The sequence below is a fragment of the Vigna unguiculata genome, chromosome 4, assembly GCF_037176805.1.
Source record: "Vigna unguiculata cultivar grain cowpea cultivar isolate G323 ecotype 2 chromosome 4, ASM3717680v1, whole genome shotgun sequence".
Classification (NCBI taxonomy): Eukaryota; Viridiplantae; Streptophyta; class Magnoliopsida; order Fabales; family Fabaceae; genus Vigna; species Vigna unguiculata.
This window is the reverse complement of record NC_140795.1, coordinates 41096585-41124369: the sequence shown is the minus strand read 5'-3', so window position 1 is coordinate 41124369 and position 27785 is coordinate 41096585. Positions and strand designations below refer to the sequence as shown.

The window sequence follows — 27785 nt, the reverse complement described above, 5'->3', positions numbered from 1 at the left end:
TTAGACATTGCAGCCAAATTGTTTAAGCATGATGGAATTCCTTGTGATAACATATTCCTTGAAAGATCCAACCCTTGAATATACTTTAAATAACAAAACTGAACAGGAAAATTTCCAGAAAAATGATTCCTCGCATGTTCAAGATTACCAACTACTGCATACTTTCTCCTATCCATGATGGTATGGGATCAGACAACATAGTTTCACCCACATCCAACATCATTAAATTGCTGCAATTCTTCAAAGTGGAAACTAATTCACCCATTAACTTATTGTTTCGTAAAACCAAGACTTCCAAATTAACAAAGCTACCCATGGACACAAGAATCTTCCCTGACAATTTATTTTTGCTTAAATCAAGATGCAATAATCCATCTACAGTTTTCCAACAGTGTGGGAGTTGTCCCTTCAATTGGTTATTTGATAAATCCAAAATTTTCGTTGCAGAGGTGTTTTGATCACATATGAATGAAAACAAATCTGAAACTTTATTGTTAGAAAGCCTCAGCTCCGCAGCTTGAAGGAGAAATAACGAAATTTTTCCTTCAAATTGATTTGAATTCAGAATTATGGACGGCCTATTGAGAAGCTTCAATGGTATATTAGGAATTGCACCAGTTAGATTGTTGTGAGAAATATTCGATAATACCATATTTTCCAATTTGTTCCAAAAGCATTCTGGTACGTAATTAAGCCCATTATGTGAAATATTGAATTCACTTTGTTGACAAACAAGTCTTTCTGGATAAACACTCTTTGTATTCAGATTTGTTGTGTTTTGAAATGAAGCACTACATGGTCCTTTTATAGGCCTTTGGACATGACCCTTCAACTACATTCATTAAATATAACCATTACCTAACTCACAATTAATGAACTCTATTACATGCTTAATCATAGCTAGACTCACTCTCAACCTTTTGCAATCTCCTAGACAATTAATATAACAACTTCCAACTATCCACATTTAAGTTTACCTAACAAAATCCCCCCGTAAATTTAAATGCTCTTCTTGTCCTTCATTCCAAGTATCATCTTATTGTTCTCAAACAGAGAGGATGGCAGCAACTTTGTAAACATATCTGCAGCTTGTGCTCGACTTTCAACGTGCTCCAACTCTACATTTCCTTCTTTCACTTGTTCTCGAATGAAGTGAAATCGAACATCAATGTGCTTGCTTCTCTCATTATTGAACGGGTTCTTTGTCAATTCAATGACTCACTTGTTATCAACTCGGATCACAGTCCCCTTTTCTTGCTTCAATTCTAGTTTGCTTAGAAGGTTTCTAAGTCAAACTGCATGGCAGACACTCCAGGATGCTGCAACATACTCGGCTTCACATGTTGACAATGTTACAATGGGTTGTTTCTTTGAAAGTCGGGTAAACGTCGTGCTCCCCATGAAGAATACATATCAAGAAGTGCTTTTCCAGTCATCAATATCTCTACACCAATCACTGTCTGAGTAGCCGACTAGTCGGTAATCATCTGTCCTAGTATACATCAGGCCAAGTGACATTGTTCCTCTCACGTACCTTAGAATTCTCTTTAAGGCCTTCCAATGAGTATACCTTGGTTCCTCCATATACCGACTTGCTATTCCAACACTCAGCATTAAATCTGGTCTGGTATTTGTAAGATACTTGAGACTTCCAATCAGACTTCGGTATTTGCTCGCATCAACTCGATCTCCATCTGCATACTTAGAAAGTTTTGTGCCCGGTTTCATAGGGGTGGAAACTGGGTTGCAACTCGTCATCTTAAACTTCTTCAAGACCTCCTCAGTATACCTTTCCTACGACACAAAGATATCGTTTGTCAACACCCTATTTCTTCTGGGTGAATGCATTTGTTTTGTTAAATAAAAAATAAAAAATAAAAAAATGAAAAAAAATAAAAAATATGCTAGGTTTTTTATTTTAATTCTACCATGAAGAAAAGAAAAAAGAACAATAAAAAAAAGAAAAAAGAACAACAAAAAAAAAAGGAAAAAGGAAAAACAAAGGAAAAGAAGGGAGAATCTAATTTGTTTTTGTAAGACCCACTTTATTTTTCTATTTCTTTTCTGCCCTAAATCTTAAGGGCCTACCTTAATCAGATGGGCCTAAGGTTGGCCCATTGAGTGCCAAGGCCTCCCTAAAGTAGCCAAGAGTCTCATTCTGCACTCACTTTGCCAAAAACAGTGTTTGACTCCTTTCCCTTTTCCAAAGCAGAGGCTCTGCTAGGGTTTAGAGCTCTGTCATCTTCAAGCTAGCTCAAACCAGTCTTCTACTCCAAGTAAGTCAGGTTTCAGTTCGTACTCCTCTCCATTTAGTTTATTCTTCGTGGTCCCAACTAGGGTTTGTCAGGGTGAACTCGTTTTGAACTCATTCCGCTATTTTCCAGCTCTGCATCTGCCCTTAGAGCTACCTATGTTCCCCAGTTTGGGAATCGAAGTTATTGGCTAGCATTTTCCAGGTAAGGGAAGCTAGAGCCCATACTGTTTTTAAGTTTTAATGTCTATGATTGGTTTTTCAACTCTATTTTGTGCCTGTAGTGATCAAATGATGTTTGGAATGAGATGAATGTATGATGTGTGATCGTTCTGCAGGAATCTGTATGTTGGCCTACGTGAACAGTGGAGGGTGCTGGTTTTCTCACCCAAGCGAGCGTGTCTCACCTAGGCGAGATTAACAGCAACTCGCCCAGGCCCTTTTACGCGAGTTGTCGCTCAGGCGACCAACCCTTGTTTTGAGCGAGGGAGTGTCTCACTAAAGCGGGGGGTCTTGCCTAAGCGAGAATGTGAAGAAGTCCACTGTTTCTTTTTGTCGAGCTCTCGCCTAGGCGAAAAGAGCTTGCCTGAGCGAGAGTCCCTCTCGCCTGAGCGGGACCTTTCTGCTTGAGCGAGGAGATGGGCGAGAATGCGTCCTTGTTTTTTATGTCTCTCTATTTTTGGATGTTTGGCATGTGTTTGATTGAATTACTATATTAAAGCATGAGATTGGTGAATATGCATGAGTAAAGATAATTTTGTGGGTGGAGAATGATGAGTTTGGCATGATCTTAGTATGAATATGAATGAATGGTTTGGTTATGTATGTGATTATGGATAACGTATGAGCATGAAAGTTGTATTAATTAATGGAATATGTTATTGGTATGGTTAGGACGTAATTCCATGAGCCTCTAGGTGAGACTTCATGGTGGTGCCTCAGTTGGTTGGGACGTAATTCCATGACCCCTATTAGTGGGAGTTCATGGTGGTGCCTGATAATGTTAATTTTTACCATTATCCAAGCTATATTTCATTAGCAAAATCATCTCTTCCAAAGCTTTTAAAATACTTAATCCTCAAATTTACCTTACTTTTGTAAATAAATACATTTTGGGTTACATTGATCTAAATATACCACTAATCCCCATTTTTATGTCCTTTTTATAGATTGGAAGCTTTGCTCTAAAAGTCCAGACATATGAGTGACCTAGAATAGCAAGGAGAAGAGCAAAAATGTCAACAGGAAGCGTCCGGCGATACAGAGTCAGCGCCAGGCGCAAGAGGCCGCCAATGCCAAGTGGCCAAACAAGCGCCAGCCAAGCGCCACTACGGCTCACCGCCTGGCGATACCTGGACACTGTCGGACGGTAGATGAAAACTTTGGCCATTGTTTGATGGCTAGCACCTGGCGGTGAGAGGCTTCCGCCCGACACCAATTTTTGCTGATGTGTCAAGTGGCCCTTTTTCTTCTGTTTTCGCGAGGGGAAACAGATCTTTGTCAGTTGGGAGGCACGAAGAACACATTTTGGAGAGCTTGGAGGAGTGCTAGGGCTTGTGGGAACAACTCTATCTTCCTCTTTGTATCTCTTTCTCTTCCATTTCTTCCATTTGTAAGCTTGAGCTATCCATGACAATGGAGAGCTAAACCTATTTTTGTTGAGGTTAGATGTAGCCACGAAACTCTTGTGTAAATGCAAATGTTTTGATTATATATATGACTCTTTCATTAATTGCTAGTCTTCTTGTTTCTTCACTTAATGCTTGCATTGATTTAGCCATCCATTGCATGATTTTTGGTTCATTGGGTGTGGAAATATCTTTTGAAACCTAGATTTGGAATAAGAAAACTCAAGGAAGCTTGTACCTAGGAATGGGCCTTGACCCATTGGTTATCTTAAACCTTAGTGCATAAAGCAAATTTGCTTATTAAGAGTTCAATGAATTGACTTTTAATAAGGAAATTTAGGCTCAATCCATTAAATAATTAGGGTTTTAGTAAAATTGTGGGTTGGCATTAGCATATTAATGAAGAGGATGTCAAATTGTAGTTGCATGAGAGCATAGTTGGTGAATTCTAACCCCGACAATATCAAATCAAATCATTTCTAATCTTTTCCATTCACTAAGTGCCTTTAACTTCTAAAGTTCAATTTTAATCATTTATGCAAAATTTAATTTCATACATTGAAACCCAAAATATGGATTTATTCATTAGTTTAAGTTACTCACTAATTACGCAATTATTTAGTATACACGAGTCTCTTGGGAAATGATATCCCGGTCTTACCGGTTACCACTTGCGCGACTTGGTACACTTGCCAAATTCATAACAGTGCCCCATCTATATAATTTAGTAAGGATTCAAGGTAAGGTTACATCCTGACACTCTAAAGAGTCAGTTAGTCTCACATAGAGCGTACTGACTCTAGTGGTGAGAGTAGCAGGAGGCCTGTAACTCATTAAGGGCTAATCTTGTGTGTGGGGGGATGAAACATTGTAACACTTAGCTCGGTAGAGTAAGGAAGTCCACCACAAGTGCAAGCATCCGCTGAATCCGACTAATTATATGTATTCGGATGAGTCGTGTCTGAGTCTTAGTGTATTATTTGGAAGGTCATAACATGATTGGATGATGTATGTATATTTTACAGTGAAAGTGTATATAATTGTATGGTAAATCCTTTTTCGCTCTAGCTTACCCTTTTGTTTGGTGCATATTCTGTGGTGTGGTTTTTCTCTCTTTGCGATGATCATCAATTTATTGATGTGAGCAGATGCGAGAAATTCTCGTGCTCAACAGGAATATGGTAGTTCCGCTGCTTAGCCTCTGGAATGGCTTCCATTTCTGGGTGTTTCTTTTAGGGTTATGGCCCACGTATTGTCTAGCCTTTGGGCTTTATTTTGGAATACTATCGTTACTTTATTATACTTTATTATCGACATCGTGGTGTGCCTAGTTTCTCTTATGTTTTCTTTAGAACAACTATATGGGGTAATGTTTATACTCCAAGACCGTGCTATTATATTATTCTTTGTGATGCCTCCTTTAATTTGAGTTATTAATTAAATAGGGTGTTACAGTTTTTAGTCATCACACCCTTTTCATAAGCCCAAATGTTTTATACATATGTTCACCCCCTGTTTGCTATTTACACTCTTCACATGACATGTCAAAAAGGAACATTTTATGATTTTTATTTTTAGAGAATGGTATAATATTAGGAGCAATATTTTGAATAAATATCTTGCATTTACGCTTATGTGATGTGTCTCATTGATTTGTCAGTCAGAAAAGATATTATTTTAAAAAAAATATAAGCAAATATTCCTGATAATAATGCTTTTAGAGAATGGTACGATTTTAATAGTTAAAAGAAAATATTCCTGGTAATAATTAGAATCAATTGTATGAATAATATGTTATGATTTGATCACGATCTTTATGTGACGGAAAATATAATTATAGTAATTACAGGAAATATTTCGTTAATAATTATAATCAACACTATGGATATTATGCGACTATTTAATTTCTATAATATGTTTCATGAGGACCAATTCCTTCCTCATATATGTTGTTATAATTAAAGACTAGGATTTCAGGGGTACCCCAAGGTGCCTATATAAGCACAAAATTTCTCCAATGCAAGGCAATAGAGAAAAAATTCAAAAAACCCCTCTCCTTCTTTATTACCGGAACACGCACAAAAGGGGTCACCTTAAGGTAAATGTTCTTTGCCCCTAATGCTTTTTATGATTCTCTTATAACATCAAATATATGATCGTTTGAACTGTTGTATGATTAAATGTGTTTGGGGTTCTCATGTTAGATGATTTTGAGTTTGTCATTTATGTGCTCAACCTTTCTCTTTCCCTTTATTTTTATCTTGATAATTAAAAAGGTATTTTTTCGTAAGCTCTAATTATTTAAACAAAATAATAATAATAATAAATATAAAAAAAATAAAAAAAAATTATATTATTTCTTTTATATAAGTATTGTTTTTAATATTTATTATTTTTGTATGTGTTTTTTTATTTTGTTTGATTTTTTGGGGAACAACAAATATTTAAAACATCAAATTCTATCTTGCACACTTAATTAAAGAGGGAACCGTCTTAAGACGGGCGTTATGGGGTGCTAATACCTTCCCCACACGTAAGCGACTCCCGAATCCATATTTGGTTTCGAAGACATTCTTTTTTAAGGTTTTTCTATAGTTTTCCATAATAAACTATGGTGGTGACTCCTCTGTACTGTTTTAAATTATTTTCGCCATCCCACCGCGATCTTGGTTGCGACACCGTTCTTCCCTTGAATGACTTCCAAACCAAGGAAATACTTCATAAGACCTAAGTCGGTCATCTAGAACTCCTTCTTCATCACTTCTTTAAATACTTCAATTTGCTCGGTATTATTCCCCGTGAAGATAAGGTCATCGACATAGAGGGCAATGAACAACACATCTTCTCCTTTTTTCTTTATGTAAAGAGCATGTTCATAAGGACACTGCTCATACCCATTCTTCTTGAAGTAAGTGTTGATTCTTTCATTCCATGCTAGTGGAGCTTGCTTCAAGCCATAAAGTGCCTTCTTCAATCTCAACACTTTATTCTCTTTGCCTCTTCGCATCTATCCAAGTGGATGTTCAACATATACTTCTTCCTCCAAGACTCCATTCAGAAATGCTAACTTTACATTCATCTACAAGATTATCCATCTGTGTTGAGTTGCTAAGGAAATCAGCAGCTTGATTGTTTCCATCTTCGTCACTGGGGTGAATACTTCATCATAGTCTATTTCTTCCTTTTGCTTGTACCCCTTCACTGTGAGTCGAGCTTTATATCGCTCAACTTGTCCTTCAGCGTTTGTTTTCTTCTTGTACACCCACTTTACGCCAATAGGCCGAGCTTCTTTGGGCAGATCGGTTAGCTCCCAAGTGTTGTTGTGTTTGATTTTTTTGATCTCCTCATTCATCGCCTTTTGCCACTTCTCCTCCTGCACAGCCTCTTCAAAACTCAAGTCTTCTGAATCTGCCAAGAAACATACAACATGTACTTCGTCAGTCGAGTTGTATATGTCTTGCAAGCTTCACGCTCTAGGCTATAGAGGTTCATCTTCTTCATCAGAAGTCTCATGATCTCTCACAATTGGCGGTGTATCTATTTCCACGCTTCTAGACTCCTTCTCCAAGTTGTTCCACTTCCACTTGCTCTCTTCATCAACTTGAACATCTCGACTCATAATCACCTTCTTTGTTATTGGGTTGAACAACCTATACACCTTGGTTTTTTCATCGTACCCAATAAACACGTACTTCTTGCTCTGATCTTCAAGTTTTGCCTTTGTTTAGCTGGAACATGACCATAAGCAATGCTGCCAAACAATTTGAGGTGACAAACACTCGGCTTTCTCCCATTCCAGACTTCTTGCGGTGTCTCCACATTCAGCTTAGCATGTGAACATCTATTTTGCACATAGATGGCACATTGCACTGCTTTTGGCCAGAACTCCTTAGGCACGTTCTTGCTTTTCAACATAGTTCGAACCATGTCAATAATGGTAGCTACTCCATTCTATTGGGGTGAGTATGGTGCTGTCAGAAATCTCCTTATTCCTTGTTCCTCATAATACTTCATGAGCTCGGATGAGATGAACTCGCCTCCTCGATCAGACTTAACAAATTTGATAGGCATGTCGATCTCCTTTTCAACAATTGCTTTGAACCTTTTAAACACTTGGAACACCTTAGATTTCTCCTTCAAAAAATACACTCATGTTTTTCTTGAAAAATCATCTATGAAAGAAATGAAATACCTTTTCCCACTGAAAGATTCAGAGGTAATTGGTCCACAAATGTCTGTGTGAATTAATCTGAGTTGTTCCTTCGCCCGATATTTGGCAGTCCTTGGAAATGAGGTCCTCGAATGCTTCCCGAGCACGCATTCTTCACAACATTTCTTTTCAAACTCCACAGTCGTGAGTCCTTGCACCATCTCCTTTTTCACCAACTCGGCTAACCCACCAAAATGCAAGTGGCCAAACCGAAAGTGCCACATCATAGCTTCATCCTTCACGTCAAGTTTCAAGCACCTCTCTTGGACTATTTTCAAGTCCAGCTTGTACATCCTGTTCTTCTTCATCTCTACTCAGGCAATCAATCGATCTAACTTGTCTTTCAAGTATAGTACTCGGTCTTTCATCATAAACCGAGTAGCCTTTCTCCATCAGCTAGCCTATGCTCAATATGTTAGTCTTGAGATCGAGTACATAGTACACGTCTCTGATTTCTACAACTTGGTTGTTCTTCTGCAAGTACCAGATTGTACCCTAGACTTTTACTGCCACCTTTGGTGCATCTCCAAATGATACGTGTCCAGCCTCAACTTTGGTAAGCTCCCTAAAAAGATTCTCGTCCCCGCACATATGGTTGCTTGCTCCTGTATCAAGGTACCAAACTGAGTTGTCAGAATAGCTTAGACTTAGCTCGGTACCTGATCTCCTAGACATCATCAATATTCCTTCCTTCTCAGCATCCTCAGAAAGGAAGTTCATTTCCTTCTTGCTTTCAGATTGACAATCCTTCGTGAAATGTCCAATCTTCCCACAATTGTAACATTTAACTCCTGAGTAGCAGTCTTTGGAAAAATGACCATACTTACCACATTTGAAGCACTCAACTCTTGAGTTGTTTGACTGACCTCCTCGGCCTCTACCACCACGACCTCCACCTTGTCCTCGGCCATGCCAGTTTTGTTGGCCGACTTGTTCTTGACCTCTTTCATATCCTCCTCTGCCTCTACCACCTTGGCCTCGAGTGTTCTGAGTATAAGGAACCTTCTTCTCCCTAATGGTTGCCTTTGCTTGGAGTGCTTGATCAAGGGACTCCTTCTTCTTCCTTCTTCGCTGCTCATGCGCTTCAAGCGACCTAGCAAGCTTTTCCACCGAGAGCGTTGTCAAGTCCTTGGATTCCTTTATTGTGCAAACTATATTCTCAAAGTCGTTGGTTAACGACCTCGAGATTTTCTCCACCACTCGACAAGCGGGCAATATCTCTCCATTTCTACCAAGTTGATTAACCGCGGTCTCAACTCGGGAGACGTACTCGACAACCCTTTATCTTCCTTCATTCTCATCCTTTCAAGTCCCCCTCTGAGAGTTGGAAGTCGAACTTCCTTCACATGGTTATCCCTTTGCATGCCTTCTCCAGAATATCCCACGCTTCTTTTGAAGACATCACATTTGCTATCTTCTCAAATCCATACTCATCAACAACTCGGTACAGCATGTACAGAGTCGTTTTGTCCTTTGCCTATGTTGCTTTTAACATAGCAAGTTAGGCTATCGTCATTTCTCCAGCGTCCTCTAGTTCTTGGTGCCCATATTCGACCACCTCCCATACTTCTTGGGAACCAAGGAGAGCCTTCATCTGCAGGCTCCAATTAACATAATTGGCGACTTTTGATAACTTCAGCAGGGGCATGCTGTTAGCTAAGCTGGCCATCTTGATCAAACTCTCTAACTCACTCAAACACTCAGACTCTCAAGCTCTGATGTCAATTTGTTGACAAACAAGTCTCTCTGGATAAACACTCTTTGTATTCAGATTTGTTGTGTTTTGAAATGAAGCACTACATGGTCCTTTTATAGGCCTTTGGACATGACCCTTCAACTACATTCATTAAATATAACCACTACCTAACTCACAATTAATGAACTCTATTGCATGCTTAATCATAGCTAGACCCACTCTCAACCTTTTGTAATCTCCTAGACAATTAATATAACAACTTCCAACTACCCACATTTAAGTTTACCCAACACACTTAACGAACTTTGAGTACGGAGCCAACTAGGAAAATTTTGGTCTAACTTGCAAGATCTTAGTCCCAAGTTTATTATTTGGAAAGGAGGAAACCGATTAGGGAGTATTTTTAGAGAAAGAGAGTTCTCTGACAAAAATAAGAACCTTAATTTGGAAAGATTGAAAAGATGGGATTCTGTGACGTCACCCTCCAGACGATTTCCACTCAAGTACAAAGCCTCCAACTCAGATTGCAATCCAATACTGGCAGGTAGCATACCGGTAATCTGGTTATAAGAGAAATCCAAACTCTGCAACATGTGTCTATTGCACCATGAAGAATTTTGAAAGAAGCCAGAAATTTCTCCACTCAACTTGTTATTTTGGAGCTATAAAAACTGCAATGTGCATATGTTCCCAAAGGAACATGGAATCGCACCTTGAAGTTTGTTATCGGAGGGGTCAAGAACTCAAAGGGAGTTTATCACTTTTCCAAATTCATTTGGAATGGAACCTTCTAACACATTTTTGGAAAGGTCAAGTGTACGAAGATTGGTAGTGGAGTTGAAGAGCCAGTAAAATATGGATCATGATTTGAACAGATTTGAGGAGACATAAAACGAGGCCAATGAAGATAAAGAATTCGTAATTGAAATAGCCGAGATGAGAAAGTTATCATCCCTTAGACCACAATTTGACAAATAAAGATTTTGAAGTTTTGAACTGAAGTTGAAACTACCTTGAAAAGGAGAACGACCAAGACTGAGTTTTTTTTAAGCAGTTTGGGAGAGTGTGGTGGTTGTGGTGGTGTCATGATACATGCACTAATATCATCGTGTAATGTGTGTGTGGACGTTTTTGGGTCATATAATGCAAGAAAACGTGGAGCACGTTCTGGAACAGGTTCACTAAAATAAGACACGTAGTTGACGACTAAGTATAAACATCCAGGAAAAAGTAGTGAGAAAGTCGTGGAGAATTTAAAGTTGTGTGTAGAACACGTGAAAAAGGTTGGTATGAAAACAACAGAAGAAAAAAAAAACTTAAATAATGATTGTAATGTTTAATATTAGGAATAGAATTTGAAGGAGATAATTTGAGACAAAAAAAACAATGGGTGTTCGTTCTTATTCAAATAATATATTAAATTAGAATGTTAAATTATGTCTTTGGTTCTATTTTTTAGGAAAATATCAATTTAGTTTCTTTTTATTTATTTATCCTAATTTGGTTCTTATTTTAGAAATTTTGATACAATCAAGTCTTATTTGTTAGTATTGTAGTAAATACGTTAAAGAGGTGTCAGTTCGTGAATTTTTTTTTTTTTAAATTAAAAAATTGTCACATGTCAAACTGATATCTTGCCATCTGACAATAATAATGTGATGAGGCCGTGGCAGTGTCACGTGTCACCGTTATGCCAAGTGTCATGAATTGAATGGGTAAGCCACGAAGAAACAACCATGAATGGAATAGTACCAACTCCCGTACCCCCTTTAAAGCATTTAAGGACAAGTGATGATCCGCACCCAACACAACACCATCTAGGGGTGCAATCCCCACATGATCCCCTTGAGGGCCCACGTCTGGGTCGACGCCCTCCTCCATGTGCAACAACAAATACTGCCGATTAGGGCATCGATGATTGAATGTGAACTTTTCATCACAAAAGTAACATAATCCTTTCTCTCTTTGTAACTGCATCTCCGCAGGAGACATCCATTTAACATTGGCATTGAGGATAAGAGGAGTGGAAGGTGTAGGAAACAAAGGCGGCAAAGTGGTAGTTGGAGATTGGTTTCCAATGCTAGGAGCACCGTGGCTGAATAAAACTGGAGAGTATCGAGGAATTGAATTCGAAAGTGGAGAAGGATCCATGAGTGCATATTTCTCTTCATACAATTTAGCGAGACATACAACTCGAATAATAGAGGCAAGAGATTGGACAAGAAAATCGTGACTGTTAGTATTTCAAAGGTTGTGAAAGGGGTAGTTGAAGGGATAGAGAAAATGTGTAGATAGTAGAGTGTGAAAGTTGTAGTTGGAAGGAGTATGTAGTTGTAGTAGTGAGAGTGGTGTGTTAGATGTGATCTTAGTTCTTGGCATTCATCAAATGATTGAGTACATGAGTATTTATAGACCTATAGAGTATTCTAGAAAGTGCTAGCCACAACTTGTGTGGAATGTTCTAGATTTTGCCTATGTAGAATGTTCTTGATATTTTTCTTCATATCTTAGGCTTTTCTACTTTGTTCTAGAACTTTCATTACATTTCAATACTTTTGTCTTATGATTTTCTAGATTCTTCTAGAATTTGCATTACACTTTAATACTCCTCCTTGATGCAAATTCGGTAACTCCAAGCATAGCGCGTAGTAGTTCAAATCTTGGTCTTGGTAAGGCCTTTGTGAAGATATATGCAATTTGATCTTCTGTCGGGCAGTACTCACGTCGTATCTTCATATTTGTTTCCGCTTCTCTGATGAAGTGGTATTTAATTGCTATATGTTTTGTTCTGCTGTGATGCACAGGATTCTTTGTCATTGCAATGGTTGATTTATTGTCACAATTAATTGTAGTAGGGCCACTTTGTTTTTCTCCCATATCTTTGAGTATTCTTCGAAGCCATATAGCCTGACTTGTTGCTTCAGCGGCTGCCACATATTCTGCTTCAGCGGTTGATTGTGCAACTGTGGCTTGCTTCTTTGACGCCCAAGAGAATATCCCCGATCCAAGTGAGAAAGCATAGCCTAAGGTGCTCTTCATGTCGTCCACTGACCCTGCCCAATCACTATCAGTATAACCAAGTAATGTTGGATTGCCTGTGGATTTGTACCATATACCGTACTCTTTGGTTCCTTGTAGATATCTTAAAATTCTTTTGCCTACGCCAAGATGTATTTGGCTTGGGTTTTGCATGAATCTTGATAAGAGACTTGTAGCGAACATGATATCTGGTCGTGTAGCCGTCAGATAAAGTAGACTTCCAACTAGACTCCTGTATCGAGATGCATCGGCTTCTGGTGCTCCATCCACCTTTTGTAGTTTTTCATTTGTCACTAGTGGTGTGCTTACAGGTTTGCACCCGTACATCTTAAATTTCTTCAGCAAATCTTCTGTGTATTTCTTTTGTGAGATGAATATTCCATCATCTCTTTGACTTACCTCTATGCCGAGGAAATAACTCATCAAGCCAAGATCAGTCATCTCAAAGATCTTCATCATATCTTCTTTAAACTCCATCAACATCTTTTTGTTGGTTCCAGTATAAATAAGATCATCTACATATAGAGAGAGTAAAAGAGTATCCTGACCTTGTGTCTTGATGTATAGTGTAGGCTCACTCTTGCTCCTCCTGAATCCTTGATTGGTGAAATATTGATCGATTCTGCTGTACCATGCACGAGGAGCTTGTTTCAGGCCATATAAAGCTTTATTCAATCTCAACACTTTGGCTTCTTGGCCTTTAACCACAAATCCTGGTGGTTGCTCTATATAGATCTCTTCTTCAAGAACACCATTGAGGAATGCAGACTTGACGTCTAATTGATAGATGCTCCATCCTTTTTGTGCTGCAAGGGCTATTAGAGTTCTTATTGTGTCTAGTCGAGCAACTGGAGCAAATGTCTCATTGTAGTCTACTCCAGGTTGTTGTGAATAACCCTTAGCTACCAACCTTGCCTTGTGTTTGTGTATGGTACCATCGGGGTTTAACTTTGTCTTGAAGACCCACTTAACTCCGATGATATCTTTATCTTTTGGACAATCTGCTAGCTCCCAAGTGTTGTTTTTCTCTATTGTCTTTATCTCTTCTTTCATTGCCTTGACCCATTCTTCTTGTTTAGTGGCCTCTTCAAAGGTTCCAGGCTCTAGTATGGCCAAGTTGCAAGATTCATAGATGTCTGTTAGAGATCTGATTCGTCTCGGAGTAGATTCAGGCGATGATTCTTCTTGATCTTGAATTGATGTTGGAGTTGTAGGAGATTCTGGAGTTATAATGGTATCTTGATCATTATCTTCTTGGCTTGTAGTTGGTTGATTGTTGGGCATGTATATTGTCTTCCTTTCAATTTGTTCCTCTTCCCAGTTCCAAGTAGCGCTTTCATCTACTTCAATGTCTCTGCTGATAGTTAGCTTCTTTGTTTGAAGATTATAGACTCTATAGCCTTTGGATTGTGTACTATATCCCAAGAAGATGCCTCGTACGGTCTTGTCTTCTAGTTTGTGTCTCTTTTGGTCTGGAACATGAATATAGCAAACAGATCCAAATACTTTTAGATGTTTAGCTGATGGTTTCTTACCGCTCCAGGCTTCGATTGGAGTTTTATCTTGAACTGCTTTAGTAGGACATCTATTGAGTAGGTAGACCGCAGTGTAGACCGCTTTTGCCCAAAATGTATTTGGTAGTCCTTTCTCCTTCAGCATTGATCTCGCCATCTCCATGACTGTGCGATTCTTTCTCTCTGAAACACCATTTTGTTGTGGAGTATATGCGACTGTAAGTTGTCGTTCTATGCCTTCATCTTCACAGAATTTGTCAAACTCATGAGATGTGTACTCCTTTCCACGATCACTTCTAAGTACTTTTATTTGTTTTCCACTTTGCTTCTCAACAAGGGCCTTGAATTTCTTGAATATTCCAAAGACTTCTGACTTTGCCTTTAAGAAATAGACCCATGTCATTCTAGAGAAGTCATCAATGAAGAGGATGAAGTACCTGTTGTTGTGATGTGAAGGCGTCCTCATCGGTCCACAAACATCGGTGTGGATTAATTCTAGTAAATCTTTTGCTCTCCATGCTTTGTCTGTTGAGAATGGCAATCGGTGTTGCTTGCCGAGAAGACATCCTTCGCATGATTTATTGTTCTCCTTCAAGTAAGGAAGATCCCTCATCATGTTTTTCTGATATAGAAGCTTTAAGGCATGTGTGTTGAAGTGGCCAAATCTCCTATGCCAAAGCCATGAGTCATCAACTTCCGCCTTCATGGCAATATTAGTTCCAGGTTTGAAGCTTATGGGAAAGCTTCTATTTCTCTTCTCCATTTTTACTTCACCAATTTCTATCCTTCTATTGTCATAAATTTTGCATGTATCTTTCTCAAAGTGAAGAGAATACCCATTCTCCATCATTTGGCCAATACTTAAAAGATTTTCTTTAAGATTGGGAACTAGTAAAACATCCTTGATGAATTTCATACCTTTCTTTGTCTCCACCATGACAGTTCCTTTGCCTTGAGACTCCACTGTGGCGCCATTTCCAAGTCGAACTTTGACATTGAAAGATTTATCAATGTCTTTGAAGATGCTTTGATCTTTGGCCATGTGATTGCTGCATCCACTGTCCAAGTACCAATTTCCTTCTCCACTATGAGATTCTTGATTAGCATAGAATAAACGTTGCTCCTGATTATGTTCTTCAGCAAAGTTTGCTTGGTGCTTATTTTTATTACGACAATACTTCTCCACGTGACCAGGCTTCTTGCAATAATGACATATTGGCTTCCCACGATGCCAACAGTCTTTTTCTGCATGACTTGACTTATTGCAAATGCCACACGGAGGATATTTATCTTTCTTGCTTCCAGAGAAATTTCTAGAATCTTTGCTTCTAGAATATTCTTCAATATTTTTCTTTTCTCCTTCTTCTCTCCTTTTGGGTTGTAATTTGAGCTTTGATTGGAAGGCATTTTCCACTGAATTTGTATCAGCACGATTATTTAATCTTGCTTCGTGCGCTCCAAGGAGACCAACTAATTTACTTATCGATAGAGAAGATGGATCCGAGGAAGTTTCTATGGAAGCTACTATGGAATCATATTTTTCTGTGAGAGTGATAAGAATTTTTTCTACCACTCTTTTTTCCTTAATTTCTTTTTCATATAACTTCATTTTATTCACTATTTCTTTTATTCTTCCATAGTATTCTTCAATGGTCTCAGATTCCTTCATTCTGATGGTCTCAAATTCTCTTCTTAGATAGTGCAGTTTAACGAAGCGTACCTGTTCATTGCCTTCAAATTCTTCTTCTAAAATATCCCATGCCCTTTTTGCAGTTTCTGCATCCATGATCCTCCTGGCAATAGTTTCTCCAACAGCTTGTTGAAGAACAAACAATGCTTGGGCATCCTTTTGTTCAGAATCTTCTAGCTTTTTTCGTTCCTCCTCAGATAGAGTCTCAATATTATCTGGTTTTGTATAACCAGATTGAACAATATCCCACAATTTTTGTGAGATAAAATATGTCTTTAGTTTGAGTTTCCAGAGGTCAAAATTTTCACCGGTAAAAACTGGTAGGGGGACTGAAGAAAAAGTGAACAATGTTAGAAGCCATAGGTTAAGAGAAAAAACTCTCTTCTTTTGGAAGTATAGAAGGAAGGTTTTGAAAGTAATAGAGTAATTTTTCTACGCCCAATAAATGATCGAACGTAGCTCTGGTACCACTGTTAGTATTTCAAAGGTTGTGAAAGGGGTAGTTGAAGGGATAGAGAAAATGTGTAGATAGTAGAGTGTGAAAGTTGTAGTTGGAAGGAGTATGTAGTTGTAGTAGTGAGAGTGGTGTGTTAGATGTGATCTTAGTTCTTGGCATTCATCAAATGATTGAGTACATGAGTATTTATAGACCTATAGAGTATTCTAGAAAGTGCTAGCCACAACTTGTGTGGAATGTTCTAGATTTTGCCTATGTAGAATGTTCTTGATATTTTTCTTCATATCTTAGGCTTTTCTACTTTGTTCTAGAACTTTCATTACATTTCAATACTTTTGTCTTATGATTTTCTAGATTCTTCTAGAATTTGCATTACACTTTAATAGTGACGAATGACTTTAGTCAAGCCACTTATAAAACAACTCAACAAAGCGGCATTGGATAACCCAAAGCAGCGATTAGCGAGTGACATAAATTTGAGGTAATAGTCAGACATGGTACCCACTTGCTGGAGCTTAAACAATTGGGCCATGGGATAATCAAACAGAAAGGGCCCAAATTGAGATTCCAGGGCAGATGTGAGCGTAGTCCATGTCGAAACAACATTCAATTTCTGCAACATTTGAAACCATGAAATAACCTCCTTCTCAAAATGAATGGCGACAATGTCAACTCTATCGATATTAGGAGTATGATGATAATTAAAGAACTTTTCAGCTTTGAATATCCATTCTAACACCGGTGTAGTGCCATCAAAATGGGGAAATCCCAATGAGATATCTCGCCCCCGAAAAGAGGGAGTATGCGCCAAGGTAACAGAGGGGAACCCAAGTTCGAAATACCAATCGACTGAGATTGAGCCTGAAGCAGAAGGTTGAGAGCTTTCTGCATTTGATCCATACGATCCTGTTGAGCCATTTGCAATTGAGAGGTCACTTCGCGTTGCGATTGATCACGTAACTCAATCACACTCAGCAAGCGTCTAAGTTCTTCACCTTGATGGACCACTTGCGCTTGCAATTCTTTCAATTGGGTATTCTCACCCATTGATGTCAAAGAAAGCACCAATGAAAAAAAAAAACTATTGAACCAATGAAATTAACTTTGATAATATTGAATCAATCCAGAGAACAGCAAAATTTCAGTCAAAGAAGAAAAAAATATTCTAGTAGAAAAAAGAATTTCAGAAAGAGCATAGAGAGAGAGTTTGTTATATTTTTCCTACCTCTCTCATTCCACGAAATCTTCTAAATAACCACTTTTCTTTCTCTGCCTATTACTTCTTCTTAATTCCCCATTTCCATGAGATATTGCCACGTGTTCTACAACCGTAACAAATTCTGTTTTCTCATTTTCCCTTCCCACGCTTCCTTCACATGTTACAGTGTCATCCGACAAGTCAAGTAAAAGAATAACCACGATATTGGTATCTACCATTTACATGGTATAAACTTCTGAAATAGCATTAGTATTGACCATCTATCTAATATGAAGCAAATGAGCTTGCATTGGAATATGATCCACTTGTAATGTGATAAACTTATCATTATGCAAGAATTTCAAATTTAATGCTGCATAATCTGCGACATGAGGGCCTAATCGTGTTCAACCAATTAGCTCCAAGAATAAGATCAATTCCTGAGATACGAAGAAGATACACGGGTAATTGAAACATATTCCTTTGTGCATGCATAACTAGTTTATGAACCAATCATTCACCTGCCATGTAAGTGCCATTCCCCACCATGACTTTAAATGAAAGAGCAGGTTCCACAAAGAGATTAAAAAATTTTGCAATACAAGGTTGCAAAAAATTATTGAAGCTATCCGCTCTATCAAAACCGTAATAGGTAATTTATCAACATAAGCTATAAATCGAATCGTACCCACACCTGTACCATCTTTAAGAGCATCTAGAGAAAGATGATAATCCTCTATAATTGGTTCTTCAATGATGACAGACCGGACAGTATTGGGAAAGTCCTTGTCCACTTCCATGAAGGATTCATCCAATTGCATAAAATGTGTATTGTTACACTTGTGATTGAACGAAAACTTTTCATCACCAAAACAACATAATCCTTTCTCTCTACAAAGTTGCAAGAGTTCCATCAATTTCTTGATATCTTCAGCTTGACCACGAATTTCAACACGCAAATCTTTCAAACAAGTGTCCTCAGTCATGGCTTAATGGAAACACCAATGAAACAATATAACCCACTCAAAAGCATTGTGATTCTAGTGCTGCTGTCAAAGCGTCTTGTAACATCTGAAACCAATGGAATGACCTCATTCTCAAAATGAATTGCAACAGTATGGACTCTATCCGAATCTGGAGTGTGGTGATAGTTCAACAACTTTTCGGCCTTAAAAATTGATTCCATCAAAAAAGTTTTGCCATCTAAATGAGTAAATCTGAGAGATATATCCTTCACATGAAACACACTGAATGAGGAGTTGTTGTGGAAGAACCACTATGGAACGAAGACGATGGAGGACCCTTCAATAACAAATCCAATGACTGTTGAATCTGATCCATACGAGGCTGAGCGTCATTCTAAACTTGCTTGGTATGAGCACGTTGCTCACGATCCCGAAGCTCCAAGAGTTCCATCAATTGCTTGATATCCTCATCTTGACCACGAATTTCAGCATGCAATCTTTCAAACAAGTGTTCTCAGTCATGGCTTAATGGAAGCACCGATGAAACAATATAATTTTGTTATATATATAAAATTGTAATAAAACGAGTAATGTTTATGGAAATTGAAACAATACAACAACAAAAAAGAAGCAAAAGATCTCTATAATTGCAGTAGAAGAGTACTAAAACAGTATTATAAGAGTCCCGACAATAGCCACAACAATGCAGAACCTGGTCAAGAGAAATAGAAGATCGTCAAGGAAGGAAGAAGAAAGGGAACAAGGGAAGAGAATTTGAGAAGGTTTCAGAAGAAGAGTTATACGACGCACATGACGATCTCACTACACGAAATCCTTCAAATACACATTCTCTACTTTGCCTCATGCTTTTCCTTCGGCCCATCATTTGCTGATCATCTTCCACGTGGCTTGGCTGAAAAACTAACTTTCCTTCCTTATCCACTCATGAGTATTATTTCCCGTGCATGTCACATACTTTCGCTTAATTTAAATTCTATTCTTTAAATTCAAATAAACGAGTTCTCAAATAGGAGTATTTCTAATTCTTTCTAACAATCACAAAACAAGAAGAGGACAATTCCTATTCATCAAGTAGTCAAGTGGAGTTCAAAGTTCAAAGATGTGAACAGGAGAAAAAAAGATAGATTCGATTGTAAAAGAACAAAGAAGTAAGCAATATCAAAAACAAGTTGATTTTGATTTAAACTTAATTGTTTTTGTAGAGTTTGAACATAAAATGATTGACTGTTATTCCAAAAAGCTAAAGAGGACGAAAATGATATCATTTTCTAAAGAAATAATATATATTTTATAATAAATTTATTTATATTATTTTTTTTTCAAAAAATAACATTTTCATTTTTCACTTAATTTAAATTCTATTTTAAACTCAGAAAATATGGTCCTACCTAGGTTTACAAAGCAGTATTTTTAATTATTTTTAACAATTACGAAGAAAGGATGACACTATATTAAAAACAGTCTACAGATAATCATGTCATTTTGCCAGATCATGGAAAAGTAAACCTAATTTGTTTTTATGTAAAACTACTTGAAATACTAACAGTTACAAAGGCTTCTACAATTGTTTAACTTTTCAAATTGGATGTGATTGCATTTCAATCCCATTTAAATGGCAGAAATAACCTTTAGCCAAATAGAAAAACTAATATATAATAAAGCATGGGTAAACCTTTAGTCTATTAAACTGATATATAATAGATCGTTGGGCCCGTCTGGGTTTTTGAGCTCGTTCGGGTCGTCTAGGTCGTAGGACCCGTTCGGGTCGTCGGTCCCATCCGGTTCGTCGGGTCTGTCCGGGTTGTCGAATTCGTTCGCTTTGGCAGGTCTGTCTGGATCGTCAGGTCCGTCCTAGTCGTCGTGCCCGTCCTTGTCATCGGGTTCGTTCTGGTCATCGGGCATGTCCGGGTCGTCGAGCTCGTCCGGGTCATCGGGCTCGTCCGGGTCATCGAGCCCGTCCGGGTCGTCGAGCCCGTCTGGGTCATCGGGCCCGTCCGGGTCACTTGACTTGATCTTTGACTCTAGCTTAATGTAGTATTATTTGGGATAGGGCTTTTTTTTGGCCCCTCATTTGGGGACCCCCTAAAAGGGGGCTTTATGAAGAGTGGGGCAAGGCTGGCCCATGGGCTAGGGGCCAAATTGACACCTCTATGGATAATTATCCATGAAATTTTGAACAATTAGAAATTATTCACGGATTATTAAGTATTACTCATACACTAAGGTTCTGTTTTTTTTAGTGGATATACTTTTCAAGAAGATTGGAGAGGAAGGTATAGAGGGTGATCACCTTATCTTTTTAGAGTGGTGGAGGGGAATGATAAGGATAGAATAGAGGGATTGCTGAAAATTTTTATCCCACTATTATTAAAGAGATTAAAAGGTAATGGATAAGAAATTACCACTTTATCCTCGATATATTTATTGTTAATAAATTTTCCAATAAAATTTTATTTTCAATTATTTGTTAATCATTTAATGAAATAGTAAAAAAACAATTTTAATTTATTCTAATCTTTCAATTTTGATATATTTTTTTTTCTACGTGTCACGTAAAAATATTATTTACTTTAAAAATTTTAGATTACTTAATTTATTAATGTTTACCAATTTTAATTTTTTAACAAATAAATATATGTAATTTTTGTTTTAATTTAATAATAAAAATAAATAAAAAATTTATTATTAATAAATATCTAAAATTCTAAAAGTTAAAAATATATAAACAATAAATAATTCTATAAAATTTGAAGAAAAGAAAACAAATTTATCAAAAACTGTTACCTATATTATTGATAAACATAATCAAATTAAAAAATATCTTCATATCAAATAATCAAAAAAATTTATATTTCAAAGATTAAAAACAGTAAATATATATATATATATATATATATATATATATATATATATATATATATATATATATATATATATATATATATATATATATATATATATAAAACGTAAATAAATTATATTTTATGTAAAAATTAAATTGATAAATATCAAATTTAATTTCATACCAAATAAATTTTATTATTTATTTTTTTATAAATATATTTTTTATTATTTCATACAATCAATAGAAATTAAATAAATTATTCTAAATGATTTATGTAGTATTTTATATTATTTTTAATATTAGGTATATTTTGATAATCTCATTTTTTTTATTTATTAAATTATTTTTTAATATGTTACATCATTCAATCCAATTACAAATTTTCACGAATTTCACTATCTATTTTACTTTAAAATTATTTTCTAATCTCTTAAAAAGAACAATATAAACTTCACTCTCTAATTTTTCTCGTCTCTTCCTCTTCCTTTCCTTCTAATCTTTCACCTGAAAAGAACACTTCTGTTAAGTTGTCCACCACAAAGACCAATATTCCCTTCAAAACTAGATATATCAAAGGTTTCAAAATGTCTTCCTGATGGGATTCTTCCAGAAAGATAGTTCTGTGACAAATTTAATTTGCAAAGAAAATCAATTTGAGAAAGTGAGAAAGGAATTCGCCCACTTATATGATTTCTTGATAAGTCAAGGGACTCCAGTGAACTTAAACTTCCTATCTCTGAAGGTTTTTCTCCACTCAGATAATTTCTGGATAAATTCAAAGAAACTGATATTTTACAAATGTTGAATATTTTGCAAGGGAAACAATGAACTGATATTGGTTGCACCTCTCAGAATCTTTGTATCGTGACCACGGAGACGAAGGAAGCTTACATGAGCTGTTTGATGGTCGCATTGAATGCCTCTCCATTTGCAACAATGTCGACTCTTCTCATCATCCCTCCATGTAGACAGCGTGCCATAGCCATCTATGAGGCCATGTTTGAAGTGGAGGAGTGCCTGTCTCTCCCTCTCAATGCACTTTATTTCTGTACTATTGTTCAATCCGAGAATGGATTCTGCAGCTTGCAGCAAGAGCAGGAGAAGTGCATAACAGAGTCTAGGAAAACAAGTAGTCATGACTCTTTTAGTGATATGAAATACGTAAGAGTGTGAAACAAGGATCTTGAATTTGATCAGTCTACTCTTAATCGTGAAGTGTGAATGGCAAAACCAAAACGATTGAATATATATATATATATATAAGCGTTCTGGTAGAGTATAGTGCTTGGGGTGGTGTCATTTTTCCACCAAATATGCTTTTTGATGCACTCACTACTTTTAATTACATGCACTCAAAATACCATCATCATGATTCATGTGTAGAATTTTTGTTGGGCTCCGTGCGATCAAACAGAAAAGGAGTTTTCACACCAATAACTTATGACAAATAGACTAACATGTTTCATAACTAACGTCAAATGTTTCATACTATTATTATTAATAAAATAATGCCAGGAAACGTGAAGGAGGCTTTGAAACAGTTTCAGTACAATAGAAACAAGAGATGAAGAAAAATAGTTATTATGATTGTAACGTTGAATATTTACCGAGAATATGAAACATGTGTACATGAATTGAACACTTTCATTCAATGTCTTGCCGTTTGCAGCAATCATGACCATGTACACATCATGTCACACGCGTACGACTACGTTTAACGGTCTGGACACGCCTCTTGGAATAGATTCATACATAATCTTGTCATTCTTCAAAAAAATAAACAAACAAAAATAGAATCTACAACCATTTTTTAATAGCAATATAATTGTGAAATTAACTGATTCGTACGTTAATTCCGGGCCAAAACTCTTCTTCAAACGTACAAGTTGCTAATTAACTAAACTTTCAGGGGATAAAAATGGATGTTGAATTGTATATGGTTCTATTGTTTTGATTCAAGTTATATATTACACACATCAAATAAAGAGAATAATATTTAAATAAATTTATTAAATTTATGAATTGACATACTACGATTAATATTAACTGTATTTATTCATTATCATTCGCGGCGACACAAGACCCTAACTAGAAATAAATAAATAAATGGGTATGTTCAATCATATTAGGTTTAGAGTTATTAGAAAAGTGGTGTTAAAAATAAAATATAAAATTAAAAGGGAACGACGTTAGAAATGTATTACGCAAAACAACTCAGTGAAATCAGAGTCTAGAAACAACATTTTGACATAAATTACTTACTAAAAATATTCAAACTATAACACTGAATACATATCTTGCACTTGTATAGATACCAATCATGATTTCCTTCACCCGAGATTAATCGGATGCGCGTGTAGCGCAACTGCAATAACCTGCAATTTTTGTATAACCATTGATGTCGTTTATTACATCATAAATAAAATATGGGAATTTAATTTGTGTGAATTAAAATGAAACATTTTTCTAAAAATATAGTATTTTTATTAAATCATTTAATATGATAATAAATTAATATTTTAATAATATTTTTAGCATTCAAATAAAATTTAACTGTTTGAAAAAATCATATTTAAAAAAAATTCGTTATTCTTCTTTTAACGTAAAAAAAAACAACATCTAATAAAAAATGTTAGGTTTGATACATATAACTATTTTTCTTTTTTCCTCTCTCTAAGTTACACACTATAGTTAAAGCAATAAGTGTTATAGTAAAGAGTGATTACTGAATTAGTTAAGTTAGGATCAAATAAAACAAACTACTCCTAACAATCGGAATGCATTTAATTTAATTAGAGTTTTCTATTAAAAAATATATATTCCATTTTTTTTTGAAGCTGGTATTGATATATATATATATATATATATATATATATATATATATATATATATATATATATATATATATATATATATATATATATATATATATATATATATATATATATATATATATATATATATATATGACAAACGTACCTTCTTCTTGCAATCAGAGCACCAAGAAGACATATATAGCATATGTCAACCTGTTTAGGAATCTGAGATAAGTATTTCTCCAAGAACGCCAAAGTAGCATTGTCCCGAATAAGCCCCAAAATCCAGTGAAATATCCAATCCCCATGCTCATGTACAATGCCTCATAGAAAACATTATCTTCATCATCATTTCCATGTTCTTCAGTCTTTATTGTTGTCTGATTTCCATCTTCAGGACAAGTTCTGTTAAGTTGTTCACCACAAAGACCAACATTCCCTTCAAAACTAGAGACATCAAAAGTTCCAAAGTGTCTTCCTGATGGTATCCTTCCAGACAGAGAGTTGTGTGACAGATCTAACTTCCCAAGAAAATCAATTTCAGAAAGTGAGAAAGGAATTCCCCCACTGATATGATTTCTTGATAAGTCAAGGGACTCCAGTGAACTTAAATTTCCTATCTCTGAAGGAATTTCTCCACTCAGATTGTTTCTTGATAAATTCAAAGAAACTAACCCAAGTAGATATCCGATCTCTTTTGGTATTTCACCTGTCAACTTATTACTCGAAAGATCAATGCTCTTAAGCTTTAACTCTGGGTTCTTGAATCCCTGTTCAACCCCTTTCCACATCAGGCTTATGTTAAGGGTATACTCGCCCGTAGGAAAACTTGTATAAGATACACCATTCATGTTCAGCAATTTTATATAATTTATAAACCCACGTGTGTGGATGCTCTTTTCAAACATTGCAGTCAAATTGTTTAAGCATGTTGGGATTCCTTTTGATAACATATTCTTTGAAAGATCCAAGAATTGAATATGCTTCAAATAACAGAGTTCACTGGGAAGATTTCCAGAAAAGTGATTCTTTCGCATGTTCAAAATTATTAACTGCTTCATACTTTCTCCGATCCATGATGGAATGGGACCAAACAACATATTTTCACCCACATCCAATGTAGTTAAATTGTTGCAGTTCTTCAAAGTGGAAGCTAATTCACCCGTTAGGTTATTGTTCCGTAAGACCAAGACTTCCAATTTAACGAGGCTGCCCATGGACACAGGAATCTTCCCTGACAATTTGTTATTGCTTAAATCAAGAAACAGTAACCGATTTACATGTTTCCAACACTCTGGGAGTTTTCCCTTCAATTGATTGTTTGATAAATCTAAAATAGTCATTGCAGAGCTGCTCTGGTCACATATGAATGAAAATAGATCTGAAAATTTATTGTCAGAAAGCCTCAACTCTGAAGCTTGTAGTAAAAACGATGGAATTTTTCCTTCAAACTGATTCGAATTCAGAATTATAAATGGTCTATTGAGAAGCTTCATCGATGTATTAGGAATTGCACCGGTGAGATTATTCTGAGACATATTCAAACATTGCACATTTTCCAAGTTGTTCCAAAACAATTTTGGTACTGAACCATTCAGCCCATTATCAGAAATATCAAGAAAAGCTAAGGAGCGTTGAGTCTGGAGCCAACTAGGAAAAGTGGGGCCTAACATGCAAGATCTTAGTTTCAGAACATATAATTGGAAAGGAGGAACCCAATTAGGGTCTATTTTTAGAGATAGAGAGTTATCTGACAAATATAAGTGTCTTAACTTGGAAAAATTGGAAAGATGGGATTCAGTGACGTCACCCTCCAAACGATTTCCATCCAAGTACAAGTACTCCAACTCAGATAGCAATCCAATGACTGTAGGTAGCATGCCTGTAACCTGGTTATTAGATAAATCCAAACTCTGAAACACGTGTCTGTTGCACCATGAAGAATTTTGAAATAAGCTTGAAATTTCCCCACTCAACTCGTTATATGAGAGGTCTAATCTCTGCAATGTGTACATGTTCCCAAAGGAAGATGGAATCTCGCCTTGCAGTTTGTTACCATAGAGGTCAAGAAACTCAAGAGATTTCATTACTTTCCCAAATCCATCTGGAATGGGACCTTCCAACACGTTTTCATAAAGGTCAAGAGTACGAAGATTGGTAGTGGAGTTGAAGAGCCAGTAAAATATGGATGATGATTTTAACAGATTTGAGGAGAGATCAAGCGAGGCAAGAGAAGATGAAGAATTCGTAATTGAAATGTCAGATATGAGAAAACTACCATCCCTGAGACTACAATTTCGCAAATGAAGATTTTGAAGTTTTGAACTGAAGTTGAAACTACCCTGAAAGATAAATGATGTCATATTATTATAAGAAAGGTCAAGGATCACAAGAGAAGGAAAACTTGAGAAGACAGGAGATGAGAAAACAATGTTATTATGAGAAAGATAAAGCTCTTGAAGGTTAAGGCTAAAGTTAGACAACAACTGAAATGATGAGGATGTGAGCATATTAGAAGAAAGATCAAGGATGGTAAGAGAATTGGAAAAGTTGGAAGGTGAATAAAATAGAGAATGAATATGGGTATCTGAAAGAGAACAGTCAACTAGTCTCAACTCTCTTAGCTTAGTACAGTGAAACATTTGAAACCAGTGAAGGTTATGTAAACCATCGAAGGCAAGATGTGTTAATGAACAGAGATTAGACAACCATTTGGCATCCTTAGGTTTGACATCAAAATCACCAGCAAGTATAAGAGTTTGCAAGTAAGGAAAATTCCCAACCTGGAAAGGGAGTGCTCCAGAAAAGTAATTACAACTGAGACCAAGGTATCTCAACTGTGACATATTTGCAAGTTGACTAGGGAGTTTCCCTTCAAGATAATTATAATTGAGATCGAGATACCTTAAATATTTAAGGCTTCCAAGCTGATAAGGGAGTTCCTGGTCGAGATAATTGTAACTGAGATCGAGATACCTTAAATGTGTAAGGCTTCCAAGTTGGATAGGAATGCTGCCACTAAAAAAAGAATTGGAGAGATTGAGATATCTTAAGTTGGTAAGTGAGCCTATGAGTTCTCCGATGTCATTGCCTATAAAAAAATTGTAGCTGAGATCTAAATATTGAATATTTTGCAAGGGAAACAATGAACTGATATTGAGTGCACCTCTCAAATATTGTGTCTCAGAACCACGAAGACGAAGGATGGTTACAAGACCTGTTTGATTGTCACATTGAATGTTTTTCCATTTGCAACAATCTCGACTTTTTTCATCATCCCTCCATGTAGAAAGCATGCCATTGACATCTACGAGGTCAAGTTTGAAGCTGAGGAGTGCTTGTCTCTCCCTCTCATTGCACTTTATTTCAGAGGTATTGTTGAATCCGAGGACGGGTCCTGCAGCATGCATGAGAAGCAGGAGAAGTGCATAAAATGGTACCAGAAAAGTAGTCAT

General features: G+C 36.5%; 1 protein-coding gene and 1 pseudogene across 1 annotated transcript; both read right to left on the bottom strand.

Moving 5' to 3' along the window:
- Positions 1–8584: 8584 nt before the first annotated feature.
- Positions 8585–9758, bottom strand: LOC146887193 (uncharacterized). The gene is made up of 3 exons (XM_085672059.1): positions 9657–9758; positions 9436–9566; positions 8585–9317 (listed from the first exon to the last, which is right to left on the bottom strand). Exons 1-3 carry the CDS (start codon positions 9756–9758, stop codon positions 8585–8587), a joined length of 966 nt encoding a protein of 321 aa, XP_085528185.1.
- An 8907-nt stretch (positions 9759–18665) lies between these two features.
- LOC114182633 (receptor-like protein EIX2) lies at positions 18666–27785 on the bottom strand (annotated as a pseudogene).

Bases quoted from the DNA above. Each gene is read 5' to 3' on its own strand.
- LOC146887193 (XM_085672059.1), bottom strand. From the start codon at position 9,758: ATGGCCAGCTTAGCTAACAGCATGCCCCTGCTGAAGTTATCAAAAGTC. The intron at 9,567-9,656 runs GTATGGGAGGTG...AAAGCAACATAG, and splicing joins CTCTCCTTGGTTCCCAAGAA to GCAAAGGACAAAACGACTCT. The intron at 9,318-9,435 runs GTGAAGGAAGTT...TCAACTTGGTAG, and splicing joins GCATGCAAAGGGATAACCAT to AAATGGAGAGATATTGCCCG.